The sequence below is a fragment of the Gymnoscopelus braueri genome (assembly GCF_963280865.1).
Source record: "Gymnoscopelus braueri genome assembly, chromosome: 9".
Lineage (NCBI taxonomy): Eukaryota > Metazoa > Chordata > Actinopteri > Myctophiformes > Myctophidae > Gymnoscopelus > Gymnoscopelus braueri.
The window spans coordinates 24374059-24401359 of record NC_137610.1 but is presented as its reverse complement, the minus strand read 5'-3'; the positions used below and the strand labels follow the sequence as shown (position 1 = coordinate 24401359).

The 27301-nt window shown below is 41.2% G+C and overlaps 1 protein-coding gene and 1 long non-coding RNA gene across 3 annotated transcripts in view; one reads left to right on the top strand and one right to left on the bottom strand.

The window, feature by feature from the left end:
* The window catches only part of LOC308092079 (solute carrier family 66 member 2), a 144261-nt gene that overhangs the window by 58557 nt on the left and 58403 nt on the right, over nucleotides 1-27301 (top strand). For both annotated transcript variants that reach the window (XM_080437878.1, XM_080437879.1), the window contains exon 4: nucleotides 23469-23685. In XM_080437878.1, the coding sequence (XP_080294004.1) occupies nucleotides 23469-23685 (217 nt within the window). The remainder of the gene's footprint in view (nucleotides 1-23468; nucleotides 23686-27301) is intronic.
* On the bottom strand, nucleotides 4845-7259 carry LOC308092018. The gene is made up of 4 exons (XR_013933761.1): nucleotides 7180-7259; nucleotides 6053-6114; nucleotides 5429-5520; nucleotides 4845-4927 (listed from the first exon to the last, which is right to left on the bottom strand). It is a non-coding gene; the product is annotated as an uncharacterized lncRNA (long non-coding RNA).

Below are 27301 nucleotides of genomic sequence, written 5' to 3'. Positions count from 1 at the left end.
ACAGATCGAGAGAGACAGATCGAGACAGACAGATCGAGACAGACAGATCGAGACAGACAGATAGAAAGACAGAGAGACAGAACATGCAGTCTGTCTTCATTAAGACAGAGTCTGACTCACAGAACAAGTTATGTTCCTGCCACCCGCCGGAGTAGTACGAAACAACAGAGCCCCCCTGTAGTGACAGAGTGAGTGCAGAGCTCGGCGGCACGGAAGACAATTTATATCCGTCGGAGCAGGGCTGTGGTGTCCCGTTAAGACCCGTGACACGGAGCCATCATGGGCCGGTTCTGCTGTGTTTGTCCCCTGTCACCTCTGCTTACGGCGCTGCTTGGACTGAAATGGCAGCAGGCATGCAGCCCTGCAGTGCTGCGGTGTCAGCACACTGCACTGTGTGACACATAGCACTGGAATAAGATGTGACTGGATGCTGGGCTTAGGGAGGAAGGATAGAGTGGTAGTACACAGTACACAGCAGAATGAGAAAGTCTTATTTTAACCCATTCAATCCGGGAACGCATCTACAAATGTCTTCTAAATCCTAGCAGTTTTCTGAAACTGTTAGGACTTATGTTGCTGTAATATCAATGTTTCTCAAACATTTTCATGTCAAGGACCCCCAGAATTGTATGTATTTGGCCGCGGACCCCCATCTCAAAATATTTAGTAACAAGGACGCCCAGAAGCAAAGATTTGAGTTACAAATCTTGCTCTGTTAAAATGGCATTACTCTGCCTCCCCCTGTAAAACTAGTCCCACAACTTCCCTCAGTACCAAGTAAAATTCTCAGTCTGCGCTGTTAAAATTTTGCTTGTAAAATCCAAACAATATATAAATATTTTATTGGGGACAAAATTCTGTAATGAAGAAGTGAAAGGGAGCATTACAGCCCTCAGGCTCTGTCTGACAGTTTTGCTCTGTGTCTCAGTTTTTAAGCCCGAACACTGCGCAAAAAACCCAAGAATCCCTAGATATCGTTGCCCGAATATTACCAGATATGATGCAAATATGATGATATCCAAATGGGATACTCTCCGAACAGTATTTGAAATATATTTCATGGTCGGAGCATATCAACTACGGATGTGGGACCACTTTTATTCTTGATAGAATATGGAGTGTATCATCCCAGATACTGTATATTACCACATGCCATATTCGGGAAATAATTCTAATCAGTGTCTAAAATATCTCATCAGAAATGGACAGCTGTCATATGTGGAGATGATTCGTTACTCATATCCAATGTCAAGATATGACCACTATCCATATTTGAAGTCCAAACACCAGTTGCAGCTTATGTCAGGATATTGTATTGATACGATCTGTAACCATATTTGAAGTCCAAACACCACTTTCATTTTATGTCAGGATATTGTATCGATACGACCTGTAACCATATTTGAAGTACGACCTGTAACCATATTTGAAGTCCAAACACCACTTGCATTTTATGTCAGGATATTGTATCGATACGACCTGTAACCATATTTGAAGTACGACCTGTAACCATATTTGAAGTCCAAACACCACTTGCATTTTATGTCAGGATATTGTATCGATACGACCTGTAACCATATTTGAAGTACGACCTGTAACCATATTTGAAGTCCAAACACCACTTGCATTTTATGTCAGGATATTATATCGATATGACCTGTAACCATATTTGAAGTCCAAACACCACTTGCATTTTATGTCAGGATATTGTATCGATACGACCTGGAACCATATTTGAAGTCCTAACACCACTTGCATTTTATGTCAGGATATTGTATCAATACGACCTGTAACCATATTTGAAGTCCAAACACCACTTGCATATTATGTCAGGTTATTGTATTGATACGGCCTGTAACCATGGCCGATCTACTTTGAAGATAAATATTAAGCTAAAAATGACAACAAAAAATCACTTTCAAATGAGCAATATTTATTTTTTAACAGAGCTGGGGCCAAGACCTCCAAAACACACACACCTCAAAACTCTTCTCCACACACACACCTCAAACTCTCCCTCTCTCCACACACGCACTTCCAAACTCCCTCTCCACACAACTAGGAACAAGGTAGGAACGACGGGTCAAGATTGGGCAGAAGTCTCTGGAGAACTGAACTGACTTTTTAAACGGAACGGGTGTGAGTGATGCTAAAAAAATATAAAAATATACATCCACACACACACACACACACACACTACCCTAAACTGTTCACAACTGTACTCCTAAAAACAGTATTAAAATAAAAACATCCACACACACCACCGTTAACTGTGCACAACTGTACTCCGAAGCTTTTGAAAGGGTGCATAAATGTTTCGTGTTCCAGTTCAGTTCCCCATAGCTTTGTTTGATTGGCTCAGCATCAGATTTGAACCAGAAACATAATGACACCTTCACGTGTTTCCAGTCCAAATCTGCCGCTAAGCCAATCAAACAAAGTAAACTGAACTGGAACCATTTATACTCCCTTCCAAAAGCTTAGGAGTCCAGTAGCCTATACACAAATCCACAGAGCGCTGCCCTGTAGGTGGCGCAGCCATTGCTGCGGTGTCAGACTCGGTGTCAGTCAGCTGCAGTCACTGACGTTACTCTTGAGTCTTTTACCTGCTTTTTACTAACTTTTACTAACACTAACTTTACAAAGATGTATAGTTATTTAGTAATTAAACCAAGCAGGTAAAGAGTAACGTCAACAGACGGACAGAACCGCAACAGCAGCTGACTGAGTCTGACACCGCAGCAATGGCGCGCTACCTACAGGGCAGCGCTCCGTGGATTAGTGTATCACTAAAAGGCTTTACACTCCAGTGTCGCCTTCTTCCTTCTCACTCTCCTGCAGATAGTGACGCTTGCCCTCTGCAGCAGGGGGGTTTGTCTGGTGAAGAGTTCGTAGTTTGTGCGAACACGGTTGGACTTCGGCTCCACACACTTCCTTCGGTTTTCATCCAGGGCAGTTTGACATGAAGCCATTATTTTGGACAGCCGTCCGGCGCGCCACTTTGGTGAAGTTATTTTAAAGGCAGTCTTGTCTTCATCACTCTCTTCATCACTGACAAAGTTCGCGACCGCACCACTGAGGTAGTCCAAGTCCTCTCTCTCTCCTCCCTTCTGCCCAATCTTGACCCGTTTCTTGAAAAGCTGTGTAACAGATGAGAAGAGGAGGTTAGACTTTTAAAGCGGTCAACAAAACTAAATAAGTAAATACAGTATGAGGGTTATATTATGGCTAGCTCTAGTCCCGAGCATTAGAAAGTTCTCGCTAACCTCTGGACCAGGAACAGTGCATTTTCCATGGACTGTAAAATGAACAGGTGTACATTATGACAAGGGCTCCCAAGCTTTTCAGGCTGTGACCCCCCTTCATAATATTTGAACTGGGGACCCCCCACCCTGACAAGCACTTGGAATTTTAGGAGTTGAGGCATTACATTTAGTTGACACGGTTCCACAGATAAATGTTGTGAAAATAGCTGATCTAAAAACTCACAACTTGAGGACGTCCTCAGAGTTACTACAGGGGGTCCGCCAAATCTTTGTTTGATATGATTTTTTTTTTTACATTAACCACTTGAACCCTAGCATCCCTTTTCTGAGGAGAACTTTAGCCAGAAAAAAGATCAGCAAAAGTTTATCTGAAACACAATTTTATACAATATAGAGGGGGTCCCTGCTTCAACTCTCTCTCAGCTTGGCCTGAAAACGTTGAAGACCCCTGCGTTAAACAGTATGTTGGTTTGTTTACTGTCGAATGAGAAAACAATGTTGCACTAAAGTAATTATCAGGGTACCCCCCAAAATCATTTGGGTCCCCGACCCCCAGTTTGGGAACCATTGAGAGTAGGATCACTACACTTGAGAAAACCTAAGTATGATTTTGATATTCACTGAAACAAGGCAGTTTTATGATGCTGAAAGCCTATTGTCTATGGTGGGAAGCCTTTTATAACCCCACCTTTTGTGTAAAATTCACTTTTTGGCCAGGAAATAAAACGTCCTGACAGAAAAGCTTTGATTCACTCAAGTGTGCCACCGATCTGGACTGGACAATAAAAAAATGCTATGACAGATCTGTAGAATAGGCTTAAAGGTAGGGTAAGTGATTTGCTTTGGTTAAAATAAGTGTTAAATAGCTCTATATTGTGATAGTACTCATTGCTATAGAGTGTTTGTTCAGTAACAGGAGTCTCCTTGTCTCTCCACCTCTTTATTAAACAGAAAATGCATTTTCGTTTCAGTTCAATTTTATCCAACCAGGACAGAGAACTCAATCAGGATACAGATTAAACAAGTGAAATTGGAAGTGATGACACTAAGAAATGAGCAGACAAAATTGGAACTGGAACACTATACAAATTAAGCTAAAAAATGTGTACTTTCTCCTGATTGGCTGAGATTTTGACACCTACCGAAACATTTATTTTCTGTTTATTAAAGAGCTGGAGAGACAGGGAGACATCTGTTACTGAAAAAACACTCTATAGCAATGATTACTATCAGAATATAGTATTTTAACCTTTTAACAAAATACTTTTAGTTTTAACCAAAAAATATCACATACCCTACCTTTAAGATCAGAAACCCATGTTTTTGTTTTGGCGAGTAGTGAAACTAGTATATTGTTTATTTTTTACTACTAATATAGCTCTGGACCAGAGCTATATTATGGCAGCTACACAACCCAAGCTATAAACATTTGGACTGTATGACCCCTCTGCTTTGTCTCCTCCAGTGTATTTCTCAGTAATTACCACCTCACTGTTATATCCCTTACATAAAAAAGGTAATTGATAATTCATGTGATCATTAAAATGCAACAGTAATAGAGCAGGGCAATAACTCACCCGATCTTTCCTGCTGGTAAGGGTCTTTATCCAGTTCCATCTTCTGAGCGGCTTTGATGTTCTCATAAGCCCTGTTGCAGGCTCCTAGTGAATGAAAATTACAACACAAATACCAAGTTATGAACTCTAAATGTATTATAGTAAGGCATCTCAAAAGGATAGTGATCACTCAAAGAAATGAGCAGACAAAATGTAAACTGGCAAACAAAATGGGGGTACTCTCCTGATGAACATTTATTTTCTGTTTATTTGAGAGCAAGAAGAGACCCCTGTTATTTAGCAAACACTATAGAAATTACCATTTGAATAGAAAACTAACCTTTTTAACAAAAACAACAATATAACATTTTGCAATATTAGATGGTTAAGTGTGCCATCTGTTATCTTTAACAGTGTCAAATCAACACTAATCTACAATGTAGGTATTTAGCAGACGCTTTTTATCCAGAGCGACTTGCAGTAAGCAAGGTAACGCATACATAGAAAATACCTCACGATCACAGGTAAGCAGCAGGTCATCCAATTGTTAAAATTACAAGCAATTTAAGGACATAAGTCCCCAAATTAACGTGATATCAGACTTACTTCTGACTAGGCTGGTGGTCCACTGGGGCTCTGAGTCGTGAATAGCCTGCATCACAGCCTGGGTCACCACCTCATTGTGAGCAGTACGGAAGCTGTGGAAAATCACACTTTTAAGATACCCCTCATTCAGCATAATATTTTTTTTTTCCTAAAATGTTTATCCCACGATTTTGTAACCCCATTTTTTACACCCAGTGCCAATTGTCTATGTAATCCTGGGCACTACCTTCCCTCTGCCAACCTAGGGAGGCCAGGGCCGAGCTCATGCCTCCTTCAATGCATTAGAGCCAACTAACCTTCTTATCACCTGACAGGGGAGAGTTTCCCTGGTTGGACGTAGCGCGTGGAAGGAACACGTTATTCCAACCAGTTCCTTTCCCCTCCATCAGGCGCCCCGGCTGGCCAGGGGGAGGCAGTATAGTGACCAGGATTACTGCATGTTTTTGTGAGGGTATCTACCCTAGGAGACACGGGGAGAACATGCAAACTCCACACAGAGAGGCCCTTTCACCAACCCCACCTAGGGTATGGGCACTGATATTTTCAGCATAACATGATACAAAAGTGCTATGTTATTTCACAAACAGAGGCATTTCAGAGGTGGGGGGGGGGGTGGGAACATACCTGTCCTCCGGCTGGACCTGCCATCTCTCTCCGAGGCTTCTATAGATTTAACGGACGGTGGTCTGTAGGGACATTAATACAGTGGTGTCAGTCTAACTGTACTTTTCAGGCCCTGACCCCCCAAAATAATCATATTTGAACTGGGGACCCCCCACCCTGACAAGCACTTGGAATTGTAGGCATTACATTTAGTTTGACTCGGTTCCACAGATAAATATTGTGAAAATATCCGAACTACAAGCTCACAACGCCTAGCACTGCTAGGCATGAGCTTGTAGATCGGCTGATTTCACAATATTTGCCTATTTTTTACATAATATTTGGCCAATTTGGTATTAAAAGGTCTTAAATTCCTTAAATTTTAACTTTATAAATGTGCAGATACCCTGTATACACTGTATGTTGGTGTGTTTACTGTTGAGTGAGAAAACAATGTTGCACATTAAGCTAATCATCTGGGGACCCCCCTGGGAGTCCAGACCCACAGGTTGAGAACCACTGCTCTAGGGTCTAGGCACCTAGCTCTCCTTACGCTTTACTTTGGGATATACTCCATACATCAAAACGGCTCACGATGTGAGCCGTTGTGAGCTTGTAGATCGGCTATCGAGGTATTAAAAGGTCTTAAAAGTCCTTAAATTGTAACTTTATAAATGTGCAGGTACCCTGTATACAATTTTACTGTATGTTGGTTTCTTTACTGTCGAGTGAGAAAACAATGTTGCACTAAGGTAATCATCTGGGGACCCTCCAAATCATTTGGGGACCCCCAGTTTGGGAACCATTGCAAGTATGATCACTACACTTGAGTAAACATAAGTATGATTTTGATATTCGCTTAAACAAAGGCAGTTTCATGATGCTGAAAGCCTATTGTCTACGGTGGGAAGCCTCTCAGACCCCCACATTTTGTGTAAAATCCACTTTTTGGGAAGGAAATAAAATATGTCCACCAGACAGAGAATCTTTGATTCACTCAAGTGTGTTTATTCAAGTCCTGCATCACCCTGTTAGAGTATTTCTCAGTAATGACCACCTCACTGTTAATTATCCCTTACATAAAAAGGCAATTGATAATACACGTGATCAATCAAATGCAACAGTAATAGAGCAGGGCAATAACTCACCCGATCTGTCCTGCTGGTAAGGGTCTTCGTCTTTTTTATGTCCTCCGGTCCCGTCCAGCTCCATCTTTTCACTGCCTCCTAGTGAATGAAAATTACAACACAAATACCATGTTATGAACTCTAAGTGTATTATATTAAGACATCTCAAAAGGATAGTATTAGTGATCACTCAAAATGCAAACTAAATGGGAGTACTCTCCTGATGATGAAATGTATTTTGTTTATTTGAGAGCTAGAAGAGACAGGGAGACTCCTGTTATTTAGCAAACACTATAGAAATGATTACCATTTGAATAGCAAACTAACCTTTAAAAAAAAAGGGGAAAAAAAGAAAAAAATCACTTACACCAATATTACATTTTGCAATATTAGATGGTCAGTGTGCCATCTGTCATCTTTAACCGTGTCAAATCAACACTAATGAACAATGTAGGCATTTAGCAGACGCTTTGTATCCAGAGCGACATTACATTAAGCAAGGTTATCACATACATGCAGAGAGACAGTGTAGTGCCTCAGTAAAGTAGGATCACAGGTAAGCCAGGTCATCAAATTGTTAAAATCACAACCAATTTAAGGTCATATTACTACTCAGATTAACAGCCTGATATAAAACTTACTTTGGAGTTGGTGGAGGCTCAACTTTGGTGTCTGAAATCCTCTATTGTCTGGATCACAGCAGTTGTAACCTCCTCCTTATGAAGCGTTCGGAAGCTGAAGACAGACACACACACACACACACACACACACACACACACACACACACACACACACACACACACACACACACACACACACACACACACACACACACACACACACACACACAGATGCATTTAAAAACCAAGACCAGACCAAGGCATGTATGAATACAGTGGTGTCCAAGGCAATTATGTGCTGTGGAAGGCAGATAATGTTAATTATAATTGGATGCTTGATCAAACATATCAATAATAATTTAGAAACAAATATAGTCTGGGAAAGCCAGACGATCAGAGATCTCTGCCTACTGACATGTCTGTGGTCATCTAAATTCAAAATGGTCACCATTATGTTAAATATATGGACTCAAGGCAGACTGTCTCACGATTATAAACATTTTGATATTGACCATTTGAGTACATACTGTACAGCTACCTTCACCAGTGGAATGCAAGTATGGATTAAAATTGTAAATACTAGTAGCCCACCAATTTGGAATGAGTAAAATGATTTTTCTCAACATCTGCTGCCTTTTAAAATTTACATGTTTTGGGGGGTCTTTTTTGGATTGAGATGGTCCAGGGGCTGGGTCTGGCCCCCAGGCCCATGTAAAGACTACGCAATAAAGAGTGTATGAATGGTACCAATAAATGGACTCAATTACACCCCATCTTAGGTGTGCGCTGGTGTCACACAAAAATAGCTGATCTACAAGTGATGCAACACATTGTGAGCTTGTAGACCAGCCATTTTTAATACAGGCACCTTGTGCAACAAAGTATAAAACAGGCTTTATGGTTCATTTGTATCTCTGAGTTAAATTGTGTATCAACGTGTTAATCTTTGTATACAGTCAAATAAATTATTATGACATGACATCACAGAAATGTAACAGATGCCTGTTAAGTTGCACTGACAAGACTATTCATTCATATTCACACTTGATAGTGTAAATATACTCATAGTATTGACAGTAGCAATAATCTACTGTGTCATTATATTCACTGCTGATGGTTTAACACAGCCACAATTGGCACAGTGTACAGTAGGCTACAATAATTTAGATTACATTAGTAAAGGTCAATTGTAATGGTATTTGCCTTATTTTCTCACTGTTTGCATTTGCCCAGATTATTACTATCTCTATTACAGTAATTACCTGTCTCTGCACCAAAAGGTAGACACAAACAAGAAATAGCATAAGAGATTGGATGACAGCTCATTTTGGTTAAAGGTAGGGTAAGTGATATTTTTGGGTTAAAACAAACAATTTTTAAGGTTAAAGTACTATATTGTGATAGTAATCATTGGTACTGGTACTATCATTGGTATAGCAGGGGTCTTCAACAGGGGGTCCTCAGAGTTTACTACAGGGGGGCCAACACATGTTTGTGTGATAGGAATTTTTTTTTTAACCTGTTGAAACCTAGAATTCCTTTTCTGAGGGGAACATTAGCCAAAAATAGCAGATCTACAAGCTTGTAGATCGGCATTTCGGTTTGGTTAACAGTTACTGAACAAAATCTCTATAGCAATGATTACTGTCACACAATATAGAGCTACTTAACACTGTTACTGAACAAACACTATAGCTACTATCACAATATAGAGCTATTTAACACTGTTACTGAACAAACACTCTATAGCAATGAGTACTATCACAATATAGAGCTATTTAACACTGTTACTGAACAAACACTCTATAGCAATGAGTACTATCACAATATAGAGCTACTTAACACTGTTACTGAACAAACACTATAGCTACTATCACAATATAGAGCTATTTAACACTGTTACTGAACAAACACTCTATAGCAATGAGTACTATCACAATATAGAGCTATTTAACACTGTTACTGAACAAACACTCTATAGCAATGAGTACTATCACAATATAGAGCTACTTAACACTGTTACTGAACAAACACTATAGCTACTATCACAATATAGAGCTATTTAACACTGTTACTGAACAAACACTCTATAGCAATGAGTACTATCACAATATAGAGCTACTTAACACTGTTACTGAACAAACACTATAGCTACTATCACAATATAGAGCTATTTAACACTGTTACTGAACAAACACTCTATAGCAATGAGTACTATCACAATATAGAGCTATTTAACACTTATTTTAATCAAAGAAAATCACTTCCCCTATGCCTTTAATTAAGTAAAAATACACGGTAGATTATCAAAGTGGGGTCCAGGGAGGGACCACCAGAGGTTTCTGAGGGGGTTCCCTAGCTATATTAGTTAATATAGCATGAAAAAAACAGTTTAACCACCCTATTACATCAGCTATTTGAAAATAGCAGATCTACAAGCTCAGGTTGCAAATATTTTCAGAAGGGGGTCTGCAGCCAAATAGCCTCTATTTTGGATTTGGGGGTCCTTGACATGAAGGACCACTGCATTTTCATGAGAAAATATAAAAGCTGTGCATTACCTGTAATATTATCTCACTGCTCCAACCTCTGTGACTGTGCATGCCAAAAGTCTCCAAAAGTCTCCACAAATATATCAGCAGCTTGTAGAAACTTACTTTCTTGTCCAACAGTCTTTTAGTGCCTTTATTTCAGTTCGTTTTAACCTAAATCACTTCAGCTATCACAGAGCCTGCATCCTGCATGAGAGTTACTGACTGCGCGCACTCAGAGTTCATTGAAGGTTCACTGCTGCTCCAATGAGTCAAGAGCCAATAGCTGCCTGCAACGTCATGGCACTTTAGCACACAGCCAATCGCATTTCGTTTTTTCAAACTGAAATTTGGCGGGCATGCACCCACAAAGCAACAGACGTCTGCAATGCATTGTGGGACTTGTAGTTAATTTTGGAAGTGCTTTCCATTGACACGCTGTATGTGTCGTTTTTTCAGAAACTACAACATGGCGTCTACATTCATTCACTGTTGATATGCAATATATTCAGTTAGTTTGGGCATTAAAATGTGTTTAAATCAGATTTCATTACAGCTGATTATTTGCTTATATAACCTGTCAATGAATATATGATGTCTGTTGTATGATGTCGTTTTTTTAAACTTATTTCAAGCATGATTATTTGTGTTAGGCATTGATGAATACAGTAAATTATGTTTAATATCTGGTTGCCATATATTGTTCCAATTTTTTAAGTATTTTACCCATATTTGCATATTTATTTAAAAGGATTTATTTATTTTTTTCTGTGCCACTTTTCCCCAAAACAAGTGTATGTTGGGCTGATATATACACTGTAACAAGTTCTGTCACATCTATAATGTGAATTGTAGTTTTTTCATTACATTAATATATTCCGCATGTGTGTGTGTGTGCGTGTGCGTGCGTGCGTGCGTTTATCATTAAATGGGTGATAATTGCCCCCATTTCCATAGTCCCCCATAGATGTTTAACAATGACCATACCTGACAGCTGAGGTCAAGACCTTTGCATAGCCAACAGTTTGCCATATGTATACAAGCCTTTAATCATGGAGTCTGGGTTCAAGACCCGAGGTCATTATTTCAAAGCAGTATGCTGCTGTATACTTTGTGCAACAAAATAACACCTTGTACAAGCGGCATGCACCTATTTTGTATGTTTGAAGAGCATCATACTGTGTACTCAACCACTGTATGTGTTTTGTGTACACACACTGTCTGTCTGTCTGTCTGTCTGTCTGTCTGTCTGTCTCGCCATTGCAGTCCCGAGTTTAGGCCTGCATTGGGGATTGTGTTCCATTACTCCCCCCACTAGAGGAATATAGGCCTATCCCTACTTGTCCTCTCAGTTTCTATCATTTCAGAATAGATACACTAGCCCTCCTATTTAGGATACAAAGCTAGTGTCCTCATGGAACTTATCAAGGAACTTTGATGTTCTTGCTAGAGGCCTTGATCACTTAGCATGGTCCTTACCAAGAGAGGGCCATAGACTCACTGATTATACTGGTCTCGTTCACGTCCAAGATGATTAACTGAATGCTTACACTTACCTAATACCTACCATTAAATTCAAGAGAAACGCTGATAGAGTCCAATGTATGCCTTGATCAACATTCAAACTTCCCTAAATATAATGACAGCTTGCTGTCCCATAGCCAATTCAACTGCATACTTTCTGGGGGTCTTTACCCAGAGATGTTCTGTTTTTATCCAGTTACCAGCAAAGCAGAATCATTTGCAATGCATACAGAAATAAGGACATGTACAAGCTTGCTGCCTCTGTGTTGTTTATGAAAGGTAAAAACAACAGATCTGCATGCTTAGCTTCCCTGGTAAGGATCCTTGGGCTCTGTGAGCCCCATCCCATTTTGACCCTACCTGTGAGACAGACTGTATCCACTTAAAGCTCTTGAGCTCGACCCATTGCATAACTTATACATCAGTTAAATATTTTACATAATATGAACCCAAGATAATTGTGACACACAAAGATATGCCATAGATGTAATCAGTACAGTACTAGTCCATACCCGGGGATGTGAGCACTGAAAGTATTTGCAGACTTTGGGTTATGCACTGCGTACACAGTATGCTTAGATCAACTACAGTAGGAGAGGAGGTTTCTCATTTGATCATGGCTGTGTGTAACAACTTGTCATTTACCTGACATTGAGTAGTCTTTACCATAACCTGACATTTCCAGACCAAAGGTCATATTTGGAACGCATATATGACACAAATAAGATGTAGCTGGAATCCTAGTATAATATACTATGTCCTCTGTAGGATACCACTGTATACTGGGTCTATATTTGACTAGATATCATATGGCACATATCAACAAAACTCATTTGCATCAGCATTGGTCCGTATTCTGTAGAGAATCCAAGGAAATATACATTGTTATAAGTTAAGGATTCTGGACCTTTTCACTTAGTGATATGCTATGGATACTGTCAGTATTCTACACAAATTAATACGAATATCTTAATATTTTTGTATCAAAACATAATATGACAAGAATAACATATGTGTCATATGAAAAGGTTTTATATACCTCCAAAAGTCATATATTGAGTCAATATTTTATCAAATGTGGAGCCTACCGACAAAACTTCAAATATGTTCCAGAAATTATCCATATTCTCAAGATAATCAAGAAAATAGAAATCACCAGATTAAGATGTAGCTGGTATTTTGACATAATATATGTCCTCATGATGTATGTTGGGTTCACATTTGACCAGATACTCAGGATAAGTATCGGAAATGGTCCGTATTCTACAGAAAATCTAATGATATTTCTGGATAAATATTTTGGGATTTCACCTGGTAAAAATTACCAGATTCTGTCCATTTTCATGACCTATCAATATCAGGTAAAACTCTCACCCAAAACAGGCCCAATGGCAACATCTTTGGTATTATGTTATGACAAAGGGTGATGATATATGCTACAGATATTGCCATTATTCTACTCAAAATAGGGTATCAATATATTCCGGTATACTTAATTCTCTAGTGGCTCCAGAGTCAAGATATGACTTTAAGTGATATGAGCTTAACATAGACTGTATTTGTGACACATTCAGATATGCCATAGATTTGATCCGTATTCTAGAAAAAAAATGTGTGCTCAGATATGTCCAGATAGGACATAAGGTGATATTTGGAACACACAGATGACACAAATAAGATGTAGCTGGTATCCTTATATAATATATGTCCTCATGATGTATATTGGGTTCATATTTGACCAAATATGGCATATCAATAAACTCAGGATATGTATCAGAAATGTTCTGTATTCTACATAAAATCCAGTGACGTATCCAATGAGATATTTTCGGATTCAGGCCCTTTTTGCCCAGTATAAATCACCAGATTCTGTCCATTTTCATGACCTATCTATATCAGTTAAATATCTCACCCAAAACAGGTCCAATGGCAATATCTGTAGTAAATATGTTTTATATGACAAAAGATGATGATATATGCTACAGATATTGCCATTATTCTACTCGAAATAGGGTGTCATTATATTCCTATATACTGCGTTACGTCATATTCATACATTGTGTATGACAAGCAGATGAATATTTCATCCATATTTGTATGAATATGGCTTATGTCAACAAAACTTTCAATATGCATCGGAAATGGTCTATATTCTTTAGTGGTTCCAGAGTAAAGATATGACTTTAAGTGATATATGAACTCAATATCTGACACATCCAGATATGCCATAGACTTAATCAGTATTCTAGAAGAATATTGTGAACAGATATATCCAGATATGATCTAAGGTCTTTTACGGAACACATACATGACAAAATTAAAATGTTGCTCATATCCTAGTACAATATATTATCTTCATGATGTATATTAGGTTAATATTTGCCCAGATATGTTGCATATCAACAAAACTCAGGATATGCATCAGAAATGTCCGTATTCTAGCGAGAATCAAAAAACTGATATTTGGGGATTCTGGCTCTTTTCGCCCAGTGGAAGGTCTTTACACACCAGGAGTGTGACAAATAAACCATCCGAAAATGTGCTATGATCATTTTACATCAAACTGTTATTTGGTGATGCCTCATTCGTACAGGTTGATGCTTTTATTTGCGGTGAGAAAAATCGACCTTGTTTAAAACAAATAATTTTGTAGCTTTATCGTGACGTGATACTTGCGTTCTGTGTGGATGTACTCATGAGTCATGACACAAAAAGCAGTCAGTCAGTTTAAATGAGTGTGAATTAATTGCAGTCGAATCGAAATATACACTCCCAGTGTGTAAGGACCTTAGTAAAAACTACAAAGATGTTCTTCTCTGGTCTCGAACTTGAGACAATGTTCTTCTCCCCAAGTTAACTTGAGGAGAACATTCTTCCCAAGGACACAAGTCCGTTCTTTGCATTCTTGGTGTTGAGAAAGGGCTTAAAATAAGAATGTATTTGTTCTAAAGCTGTCCTCCGCCGACATAAGACATAGAAGATCATCTCTCTTGTGTTCTTGTGCAGTGGTGGAAGAATTAACTCTGATTTTTGTTTTTACTTTAGTAATACCACACAATGTAGAAACACTCTGTTATACATGTAGCCTGTATTCAGAATTTGACTTGAGTAAAAGTTCAAAAGCATTAGCCTCCAAATATACTGACATTACCAAAGGATAAGTACCAATCTTCTATAAGCTCACAACGTGTCGTATGCGACGCGTTGTATAATCTAAAACTGCTAAGTAACTTGTAACTAGAGTTTTTGAATTGTATGGAGGAAAAAGTACAATATTCGCCTCTGAGATGTTGTCGAGTATAAGTTTAAAGTATCGAGAAATGAAAATACTTAAGTAAAGTAAAAGCACCTCAAAATTGTACTCAAGTACTTTTACTTGAGTAAATATTGTCCGCCACTGTTCTTTTCTTTGACTTTGACAGTATACTGTAGAGACTAGACTAACATTCTCACCATATTTTCCACTGATTCACTCACTAACACGTACCACTGACTTACAGAATTGTCATCTGCACACTCTGGTTATTATCTTGTTGTCTTCGTTTGTATTTATTAGGAATCTGAATGCTTTGAAGTACGGCTGCAACTATTGTGCGTGCGTGTGTGTGTTTAAGTGTTATACACACGTTAGAGAGGACAATGAATAGGTTTTATGACAAGGACACTTTCTGAAACTTTTTAAGGAGAGGAGAAAGGGAGAGAGAGATGAAGACAGACAAACAGACAGACAGACAGACAGATCGAGAGAAAGAGACAGAGAGAGGCACACAGACAGACAGACAGACAGACAGACAGACAGATCGAGAGAGACAGATCGAGACAGACAGATCGAGACAGACAGATCGAGACAGACAGATAGAAAGACAGAGAGACAGAACATGCAGTCTGTCTTCATTAAGACAGAGTCTGACTCACAGAACAAGTTATGTTCCTGCCACCCGCCGGAGTAGTACGAAACAACAGAGCCCCCCTGTAGTGACAGAGTGAGTGCAGAGCTCGGCGGCACGGAAGACAATTTATATCCGTCGGAGCAGGGCTGTGGTGTCCCGTTAAGACCCGTGACACGGAGCCATCATGGGCCGGTTCTGCTGTGTTTGTCCCCTGTCACCTCTGCTTACGGCGCTGCTTGGACTGAAATGGCAGCAGGCATGCAGCCCTGCAGTGCTGCGGTGTCAGCACACTGCACTGTGTGACACATAGCACTGGAATAAGATGTGACTGGATGCTGGGCTTAGGGAGGAAGGATAGAGTGGTAGTACACAGTACACAGCAGAATGAGAAAGTCTTATTTTAACCCATTCAATCCGGGAACGCATCTACAAATGTCTTCTAAATCCTAGCAGTTTTCTGAAACTGTTAGGACTTATGTTGCTGTAATATCAATGTTTCTCAAACATTTTCATGTCAAGGACCCCCAGAATTGTATGTATTTGGCCGCGGACCCCCATCTCAAAATATTTAGTAACAAGGACGCCCAGAAGCAAAGATTTGAGTTACAAATGTTGGCTTTAAAAAAAAAAAAATCTAAGATTTGCACGCATTTTCATGATTTTTCAAAAATAGCAGATCTACAAGCTCATAACTCGGTGCCATGCTATGAGCTTGTATATCTGCTATTTTTGAACAGCCAAAGTATGAAATAATGGTTAAAGTGGTTCAAATCTAAAATGACAGATACTCACGGTCTTAATGGGTTAAAGTCATACTGTGTAACCTTTTCAATGAAACAAGTTATGTTTGGTACAATCTTTCACTGGTATATTGAACCATTCTACACAAGTTCCCTAAACGCTATTTTCATTTGAGTGTCTGCATCCGACATTCGTGTCAAAATTACATAGGCCCTGGAAATGTACCGGAAATCATTTCATTTAACATTAACACGTTGTACAAGGGAGAAATAGCAGATCTACAAAAATGGTCAAATATTTAAAAAAAAATTGGGGCGACAACCCGCCATGGGATGTTGTGAGCTTGTAGATGGGCTATTTTTGCCTTATTTGTTTTATTTTCACAATCTCATTAATCGTAACGAGGCAAAAGTTTGAAATAATCGTGATGATGAAGTCTCACCCAGCCCTAGTACAAATGTAGTTTGGCAACAGTAAATGTGGTGGAAGCAGCATCAAGCTGTCGTGCAGTCTTGTCTATTTCATCTTTTTCATCTTCCAAGTTGTTTTGTCCTGCTTTGTTGTGACCCTGACCAGCGCAGTAACCTCTTGAACTGGAGCAGTGTACGGTTGTCTGTGTTCAGAGCCACTGGCAGGCAGCAGTGCTGCCTCAGCAGCCAGTATGCTGAGGCTTTCTATCTGTCAGCCCGCATCTCTGTCTGCTCTCTGCTCTGCATGTGTTCCCTGCTGCCCTGCTAGCTGACACCCTAACACCCTGAGTTTACGCTGTACCTTCTGGCTGTCCAACTGACTCTGAGTGTGTGTGTGTGTGTGTGTGTGTGTGTGTGTGTGTGTGTGTGTGTGTGTGTGTGTGTGTGTGTGTGTGTGTGTGTGTGTGTGTGTGTGTGTGTGTGTGTGTGTGTGTGTGTGTGTGTGTGTGTGTGTGTGTGTCTCTCTCTCTCTGTCTCTATCTCTCATACTCGTTCTCTCTCACCCACTCTCTCTTGTCCACCTTCGACCCCCTTCCTGTCTGTAATGACACAGCCATGGATTGATGCTTCATGGTGGTGTTAAGATTCCTGTATGCTCATCATTAAATACAGATACGGACGGGGGGCCATCCGTTTTCTGCCTTCATATGTGTGCAGGTTATCTGAAAGCTTAGGGATACGCATGCAACAGAGCAGTACCGCCATACATTGTGAGGTCAGTGGCAGTGTAGCCTCGGAAACCCAGGCTTTTTTTTTTGTTACAAAAGAAAAAAAGCCTGGGGGAGCCATGCAGGAACGTTGGTCTTGGACCTTGTTATCTCCTAACCAATCAGAGTGCAGAGGGGCGTCGCTCTAAATTTGGTGACGTCAGCGTGCTCCGTGCACAGGCCGAGGGGGGGAGGGGAGGGGAGGCGGGGACATAGATTGGTGAAGCAATAGGAAGCCACGCACAAATCCGGGCGGCTGTGTTTGGGTCCGCCCTTCAAGACCATGGATTGAGCTCGTAGCCTCAGGCTAGTGGCAGTGTAGCCCCTATGATAGCCTGAACTACATCTACTTCAAGCGGGACATGACTAGGGCTACAACTATCGACAACCTTCTTAACAATTATTTTTCTGCAAGCTCACAATGCATTGCATTGCAACGTGTTGTGAGGTTTAATCATCAGTTTGATTATGCAGTTAACCATACGAGACATTGCGTTTAAGGGAGGGGGAAGTGTGTGTGTGTGTGTGTGGGGGGGGTATTTAAATGAAAATAGATTGGATGTCCTAGATGAGAGAGAGGCCAAGAGCAGTCAATATTGGTGTGTGTGTGTGTGTGTGTGTGTGTGTGTGTGTGTGTGTGTGTGTGTGTGTGTGTGTGTGTGTGTGTGTGTGTGTGTGTGTGTGTGTGTGTGTGTGTGTGTGTGTGTACGCGAGTACGTGCGCGCGTGTGCATGGCAGAAGGAGGGAAGCTGAGCTGCTTACTGTAAGCGACTTTGGGCTTGTTTATTCTTTAAAGTAGCTAGTAAATATTTAGTTTTTAGTTTTTTATGGGGCTTGTTTCTTAACACATTCACTGGCAGGTATTAATTAATTAATTCATCCGCTGATGGCCAGCGTTTTTTACCTTATATTGACAATCTTCGGAGAGCCGCGGAAGCCACGGTATGCACGCGGATGTAATCAAAGGGTGTCTTTGGGGTGGGGGAGGGTCTCGTCTATCCACGGAACATTTTTTTACCGCGATCGGCCATTTCGTTGCTATCGGCCGTTGAAATACGAGCGAGATGTGTTTTTCTACAACTCACAACAACATAGGAGTAGACGGAAGTGACGTTTTTTGGGATGACATCTTATCGTTTATTCCTTCTCTCAGAGTCAAGGGATCATTCCTAAGTTGTGTTTTTGAATTGACGGAGTCAATGGCGGTCAATGGTTGGATTTGAAATGACTGAGATCTCCGTCAATGGCAGGGAATGTGTTAAGTGTATAGCTGCTTATTTGGGCTCACTTGCTAATGTTGTAGATCTATTTTCAAATAGTCAAACTGGTCGCCCCTTTTGGGCTTGTTTTCAGAGATCTGCTCGATTGTTTATCTTGCAAAATCTGGCAACACTGAGCTGAGCTGTTCGTACATTCTGGCAAGGGCACCACCCAGTCAGTCAGTCTCCTTTGGCCTGTGCCGCCGCTGCTCCCCTGGCAGCCTGCCATGAGGTTGTGCTGAGTGTGTGCACGTGAAGGATGATGAGTGTGCACGTGAAGGATGATGAGTGTGCACGTGAAGGATGAGTGCTCACGGAGTGACAGGCTGGTTTTTGACGTGTGCCATCCTCGTTCAGCTTCTGGCAGGAGGACATTAGCCGAGCTCTGACACCAACGTGTGTGTGTGTGTGTGTGTGTGTGTGTGTGTGTGTGTGTGTGTGTGTGTGTGTGTGTGTGTGTGTGTGTGTGTGTGTGTGTGTGTGTGTGTGTGTGTGTGTGTGTGTGTGTGTGTGTGTGTGTGTGTGTGTGTGTGTGTGTGTGTGTGTCTCATCGGATGCTTGTAAAAGACAGATACATTTGCGTTCATGACTTGTGCATTTACTTGTACTTGGCATGCGTGTGTGTGTGCGTGTGCGCATGTGCGTGTGCGTGCGCGTGCATGCGTGTGTGTGTGTGTTTGTGTGTACTCATTCTATCTCCCCGGTCTACTCCTATCGCTGCTGTCATCAGTTGCTGATGTTCCTTGTGTGTCTCTCTCTCAGTAATAAAGGCCATTCATCACGTGCACTGCTGTTTGCCACCAGCGCTCACTGTACAAGATGTCTCACTCCGCTTGTCCCAGGATGCATCTGCACCATGCGACTCACTGGACTGTAATGGGAAGCGTCCCAGTTCGTCAGCGCTGCAAGCTCACACGCGCACACACACTGCACACACACACACACACACACACACACACACACACACACACACACACACACACACACACACACACACACACACACACACACACACACACACACACACACACACTACGCACACGCATACGCACACACACACACACACACACACACACACACACACACACACTGGTGCATACTTTACACATACGTTTGTGTGGCACTGCGTGTGTGTGCATGCATGCTCGTGCTTCCTTAATGTAGAAGTGTGCCGATAGCCGAGTGCTGCAAGGTGCGTGCTACAAAGGCTCTGATGCTTGACAGCGAGTCCCCGGTTCGATTCCGGGCACATGACGCCTGGGGCCGTACCTTGGTTGCGTGTCACTCCCTGACTCTCTGCCTGTTTCTTTGTTTCCGTACACTGTGGACTATCAATAAAGGCAAGAAAAGCATGAGAAAATAACTTTAAAAAAAAAGAGTATTATTATGTGCACATGCATATTCACACGCTTTCGCGTTTTATTTATTCTCCATCGTATTGCACGCTAACATGTCGATGTGCAAGCTCACAACTCGCGACTCCGTTGTACGACCAAGTATAAATCACGCAGTTAGACCGTCACACTGTACTGTACTTGCCAGCAGTATATGGGAAGGAGGACCGGGGCTTGCCTATATAATATGCATCGTCACAGTCCAGTCCCGCGCTGACTAATGGGCTCTTATTTAGCTATCAATCGCCTTCAGCTGAAGTCTCCTGGTTTGCCACAGCTCTGTGGTCATACATAACGAATGGGAGGCCATCCATCATGTGGGATTACAGTCTAGCGGAGAGATGGGCTTTTTGTTTCCCTGGGTGGAGTGAGTGTACAGTCGCAGGGATGGATGGATGGTTTCACAGAGAAACGCCTTTTTCCATTTTTTTTTTGTTCATTATGTCTGAAGTGGAAATAGAAATTCCTTCAGGCGGGGACATACTATACTGTATCTCTGTTACCTCTAAGTGAGCAGCTGATATTCGCTGTTTAGTGGTTCTTTACGTGCTGCTAAGTGTCCTGTTTCTGTAATGGCATTATTTTTAACAACACTGTGATTCTACCATTTCAGTGGCATTGTTTTTTTTTTCTTCTAGGTAGTTGTATGTTTTCTTGAATTTTGAGCCATTTACCACTGGTGTGGACACGTTTTTTGTTTAACAATCATTCCAAATAATTGAACAAATGTTTGTAAATATCTGTCAAAAGTATAAAAGACCCCCCCCAAAAAAGCTACATTTCCATCGTTGGGAACAGCTTTCAGTGGACAACACATTGTAAATCAGAGTGCTTTCTATAAGCCCATTTATCTTAAACACATTCAACCTGGCGTCCTTATTTTGAACACGTCAGCATATTTTTTTTAATTTAAATGTAAATTAATGTAAATAATAATTGAGCTTGTAATGAACGTGTAGTAGTACAACCCCTGCTTAGTGTTTAAGCAGGATTGTATCAGGTAATGATGGTCAGCCTGTGGAGCCTGCAGCCATGGTTGTACTGAAGTCATGTAAATGTAAAACACCTCGGCTTCCCTCATCCATTGCTCTTTGTTCTGGTCTCTAATGCATGTGCTCTGTATTGATTTCAGAGTGCTGCGCTTGCACAAATTCAATGCATTTTCTAATGAAACACTCTCTCTTTGTGTCTTTCTTTGTCGGTCTTTATGTCTGTCTCTCTGTCTCTCTCTCTCCCCATGCTATCTATCACCCACCCCCCACCAGATTTACTTTCTCTGTACTTCTCTGCTTTCATTCCCTACAGGCCTACCAACACACACACGCGCACACACGCACACACGCACACACGCACACACGCACACACACACACACACATATGTATATATATATATATATATATATATATATATATATGTACAGAAAACCTCCCACTGCTTCCAATGATGATGGACGGGACTCACTTAACTCTTTGACTGCCAGAGTATTTTCATAAAGTACTCCCCCAGTGCCAGCAATTTTCGTGTTTTTTTTATTTTTATATTTTGAATTTTTCTCATGAAAATAATTTAAGGGCACATAATATAAAGACCCAGCACAAATCCGCCACTAGAGAGCAGCACATGACTGCTTGATCAGGTCGTTGGGTCTCTCTCACCCTTCTTGGTAGATTAGACAGGGAAAAACATGAAAACGGATGTGACGTCCTCCCAGATTGTTTTGATCGCCAAAATTACGATGTGATACACGACGGCGATGACTGATCGTCACCCAGACCATAGATTATAGAAGAGAAACTGTCCGTTTGTCCGTCATACCGTGTGAAAGACCGTTTATTTACCTATTTTGGACGAAAATGACTGGGGAAAAGAATCAAAAACCGGAAACGGAATCCAGGTCATGAAACCGGATGCAGATGTCCGTGAAGTAAGTGGAACTCGAGAATAACATTGAATATTAAGCAGCATAGCGCAATCAGAGATTAAACAATGAACGCGCGTCCAGCGCGTCGAGCGCGTCGACGGCCAACTGGACAAAGTAGCACTTGACGCGTTATCGCGTCGTCCGCAGTCAAAGAGTTAATGCTTCATTTTTTATTTAATTCTCTGCACGACGCGTTTCGCTGTGTTGGCTTCGTCAGGTGCTATAGCACACATCGGAGCCACATTGTTCCCAGCGAATCCCAAGATCCACATGATTAGATTTTTCTTTTCCAATAGCCTAGACCCAGACAAACACATTATATTACCTTTTGGTATGTTTTGGACAGTAAAGGTGAATGCAAACACACAGACGGGGGAGAGAAGAGATTGCACGCAGCACAAGTGATGTCTTTTAAAAGTGGCCAGTGGCCTTTCGGTTAGAGTGTCCACCCTGAGATTGGGAGGTTGGGGTTTGATCCCCGGTTGGATCGTACCAAAGACTCCAAAAATGGGACCCAATGCCTCCATGCTTGGCACTCAGCATCAATGGTTGGATTGGGGGTCAGTCCCTGTGACATACTAGCATCATGTCCAGGGGGTGTACTTGTACTTCAAGCTGCCTCATGCTACTGTAACAGGAGATAGGCTCCTGTTACAGTAGCATTTTCTTTTTGGCTTCAGTCAGAGTCAAACAAGAGATGTTGCAGGGTTTATGCCTATAGTCGACGCACTGCTGCTAGTGGTGCACTCTAGACCAGTGGTTTTCAACCCTTTTCATATCAAGGTCCATTATTCATTCTGCATTTGAGCCACGGACCACCGTTTGATGAGATTTAGACTCTCAGACCCAAGACTTAGAATATTGATTATGCGGGCTAAAATCCTTGATTTTGCGATGACATATGCAGGGTTTTTATGTGATTTTATGCGGTGAAAATGAAACCAAAATATGCGGGAAGTTTGGACGGAAACAATTGACCCCGCATAATCTGCGCCATTTGGCTGATTATGCAATAAAGTATGTGATTGCATAATCGCATTTTTCTGGAGGGTCTACTACTAGATATATTATAACTCTATCATATGGTGACCGTACCTTTTGTGTCTGGGCTCCTTGCCCTTGAATCGCCTGCCCTGAATTCGTCAATTCACTGATAGATCACTGTGTTCTTTTAGATTGCTTCCTAAAATGTGTTTTGAGCGAGTTTCATGTAATACTCTTCATTATTATTATTATTATTATCCCTCCACAGAGCTGGACCCGCGGTACTTCTGGAAGTGGAGCGCGTTCGAGGACTACCTGCTGTTCTGCCTGGGCTTCACGGTGGCGTGTGCCCTGGTCACCATGCTGCTGCTGGACTCTGTGCTGTTTGTGGAGGGGCTGGGCTCGCTGGCCGTGCTGTTCGAGGCCATGCTGGGCCTGCCGCAGCTGCTGCAGAACCTACACAACCGCTCCACCAGAGGCATGAGGTACAGTACAAACAGGGCATTATCTCAAACCTTTGTCCATATCAAGGGCCCCCAAATGAATATGCACCGTATTTGGCCGTGTACGCCCATCTGAAAATCGTTTGTGCCAGGGACCCCCATAAGAAGAAGATTAAGTTTTGTTTTGTGAGGCATCAAAAATATGGAAATTGTAGATCAGGTTTTTTCAAATAGCCAATGTATATTCACCGTTTCTGGTAGGGGAGTAGGGGGGGTGGGTAGCGGTGGGCAAGGAAGGTAGATTAAGGAAGAGATGCGTTGGATGCTGGACGCCGGGCATGTGCCATGACACTCATGGGTGGCAAATTCGCACCAGAAGTTCGATGAAATACATTGCAAGTGAATGAGAGCCGGCTGGACAGCTGGTGAACAAACACTATTTCTGAACGATTGTGACCGTTGACAGTTAATCGGTTCAGGAATATAAAAGAAGACATGTCACAGGTTGTTTTGTGACCATTGGTTTTTCGATGTGCACAGTAGGTAGTTTTAATGAGGCATCTTAACAGCGGCAGGTATCGGTTCAGGCTCGATAGTATCGCGAGATTTGGTTGTCAGACTGGTAACGATGGACAGTCTCGTGATACTTTGGCACGTTCATAAACGTGCCAAATGAAGTCGGTTCCTTAATTTAGCTTCCTTGGCGGTGGGGAGCCCCATATCAACGGGTTTCCTGTTTACCAGCGTTTCCATGTCTGCTTATAATAAGAGATTTCGGTGTAGTTGCTTATCTGGGCTTGCTTCCTAATGTGTTTTTAAACCAGTGGTTCCCACATTTTTCATGTCAAGGACCCCCAGATGTATTTGCCCGCAGACCCCCACCTGAAAATATTTTGTGCCAGGGACCCCCATTACAAGATTTGTGTTGTTAACATGTTTCAAAAATATTGAACATATTTCCCTTTTTCCCCCAATATTTTCTGAAAATAACAGATCTACATGACACGCTGTGAGCTTCTAGATCTGCTATTTTCAAATAGCTGATGTAAAGTAGTAAAACTTAGCCTAGTCGCTTCTTTTGGGCTTGTTTTCGTAGACCAGGCTGCTTGTTTCTCTTGCAAAATCTGGCAACACTGCTGATTACATGCATTACACCTGCAGTAGCCTATCCACAAGTTTCCTAGGGTGTTGTGGGCATCACTTCCTGTCGATTTGATATGCTGATACCTGATCAAATCGACAGGAAGTGATGCCCACAACGGCCTAGGAAACTTAAGTTGACAGATATTGAATGAAGCAGCACACAGAGAAAAACTCAATGGTGCCGCCCTGTAGAGGGGCTTAGAATAATAATAATAGGAATTTCGTGGGTGGCATGAAGACCATGCCCGATGTAGCAACTCGGTTTGTTCTTCTGCCTCTCAAAACATAATGGCCTGAAGCCACAGTGGCCTTGATGCCCCACACACACGGCATTGTACTGTTTCCTGTCAATACAGTTTTTTAAACACCACTTTTGTTGAGATTCTGACTTCTTACCCTTCACTTCTTAAAAATCTGATTTAGAAAAACACATCTAGTTCGGATTTCTTCTCCCAGACTGCGTTTTTTGGTGAAAACAAGCTATATTCAACTGCCGATAACAACAGAACGGACGAACACGGTTACAATGTTTTTGTTCTGGTGGAAAGAGGAGAGACTCCTTCCACGTAGACATTGTTTGTGTACATCCGGGTTGAAAAAAAAGACGGTGGATCGTTAAAAAATCTCAAAATAAGGTAAAACCGCTGGCAGTGGCGGATGAATGAATGAATTAACCTGGCAATGAATGTGTTATATATGAATTATATGAATATATGAATTAAATGAAAACTTAAAATCATTGTTTTATTTGCCCTGGCATTTGGCCTTTGTGACCTAAAATGTTTTAACACCAAAGGCCATGTGGCCTTGCCCCTAAAGTGAGGAAATTCCAGCCCTGAATAGACTCGTGCTCATCATGAAACATGCTGATATCATTCACAGGCCGCCTGAATATCCATGACCATTATTGATTGACTGATTGAAATCTTTATTGAAAATACTGTAAGTATAATTGCATAAGAAATACATAAATTCAAAAGGATAAACACAATGAAGCCTGAAGGCTTTCAATATTTCCACTGTTGTCCCTTGGTGCAGAAGTGCGTGTGTGTGCGTGTGCATGTGTGCCTCTGGGCACTGCATGGGAGTGCAAAAAGGTATTAAAACAATAGAAACAAAGACAAACAGTATAAATATATTTAAATAAGATCCATTTATTCTATCCCGAGAAGGATTCAAATATTATATAATAGAACCCCATGCAAGTGTTTGTGTGGTTGCTTTGACCGTAGCACGTCGTTTCCTCTTGGTACTGTCTGTATTGAAATATACTGTAACAAGGCAATCATATCATATTTAGTAAATTGCTACTTTTAAAAAAAATTGCAATCCTATTTGCGAGGACCTCTTCATTTGGCAAAAATAATACGTTTTGGGAGCTTAACAACGTGACTATGAGTCTTATAGAAGCGACCGGCATTGCCACTCTTAGAGCCCTACATTTTCACTAGTTGGGATAAAAATAACACATTGTTATTAGTGCCAGATTGTTATTGGGGGGGGGGGGTCATATATTCATTCATTGAAGATATAACACCTATTGTGAACAAAATCTTTTGAAATAAAATACAGTTCACTAAAAATAAAATGTAAAAATACAAAGGTATTTTTGGCCTAAGGGTGGCAGTAGAGTAAAGGCCCTGGTGGTATCAGCACAATCATTAAGGTTCATTCTGCAATTTCCATGACAGTCCAGAAAGTAGATTCGAGGTATATGGTGTTTGGGACCAAAATGGTGGATGGACGGCCGGCCAGCCAGCCAGACAGACAGCCAGCCAGACAGACACACAGACAGACAGACAGACAGACAGACAGACAGACAGACAGACAGACAGACAGACAGACAGACAGACAGACAGACAGACAGACAGACAGACAGTCGGCCTGTCTGTCTGTGTGACTGACTGCCATCATCATCCTTAGAGCGGAGCTAAAGTTGACCATCTTCAGAATGACAAATCTATGCAGGTAAAAACACTGACTGTCCAGTAGTCAGTCAGTGCTCAGTTCAGTATTCCATAGGATGAACTCAGAGACTCAGAGACACAGACCAAGTTATTAGCAGCCAAACACAATCTGATTGGGCGGAAGAAGGGGGATACCGACACTGGTGTCATAATGATATCACAGCGCCAAGGGTGAATCCATTACCCAGCGTGAAGCGGGACATTGATTGTGTTAATAAAAGAGATGAATTATGGCACGGCGGTCCCTGCTCTATATGGGCTGTGTGCTTAACCCATTCAATCCGAGAACGCATCTGTGTCATTTTAGATTTTAAGCTTCAACCATTATTTTATACTTTGGCTATTCAAAAATAGCAGATCTACGAGCTTGTAGATCTGCTATTTTCAAAAAATCTTGAATATTTGTGCAATACATATATTTTTTAATGTGAATGTATACATTTTTTACTCAAATCTTTGCTTCTGGGTGGGGGTCCCTGAAACAACTTATTTTGATGGGGATCGGCGCCCAAAAACATATAATTTTGGGTGGTCCTTGACAACAAAAA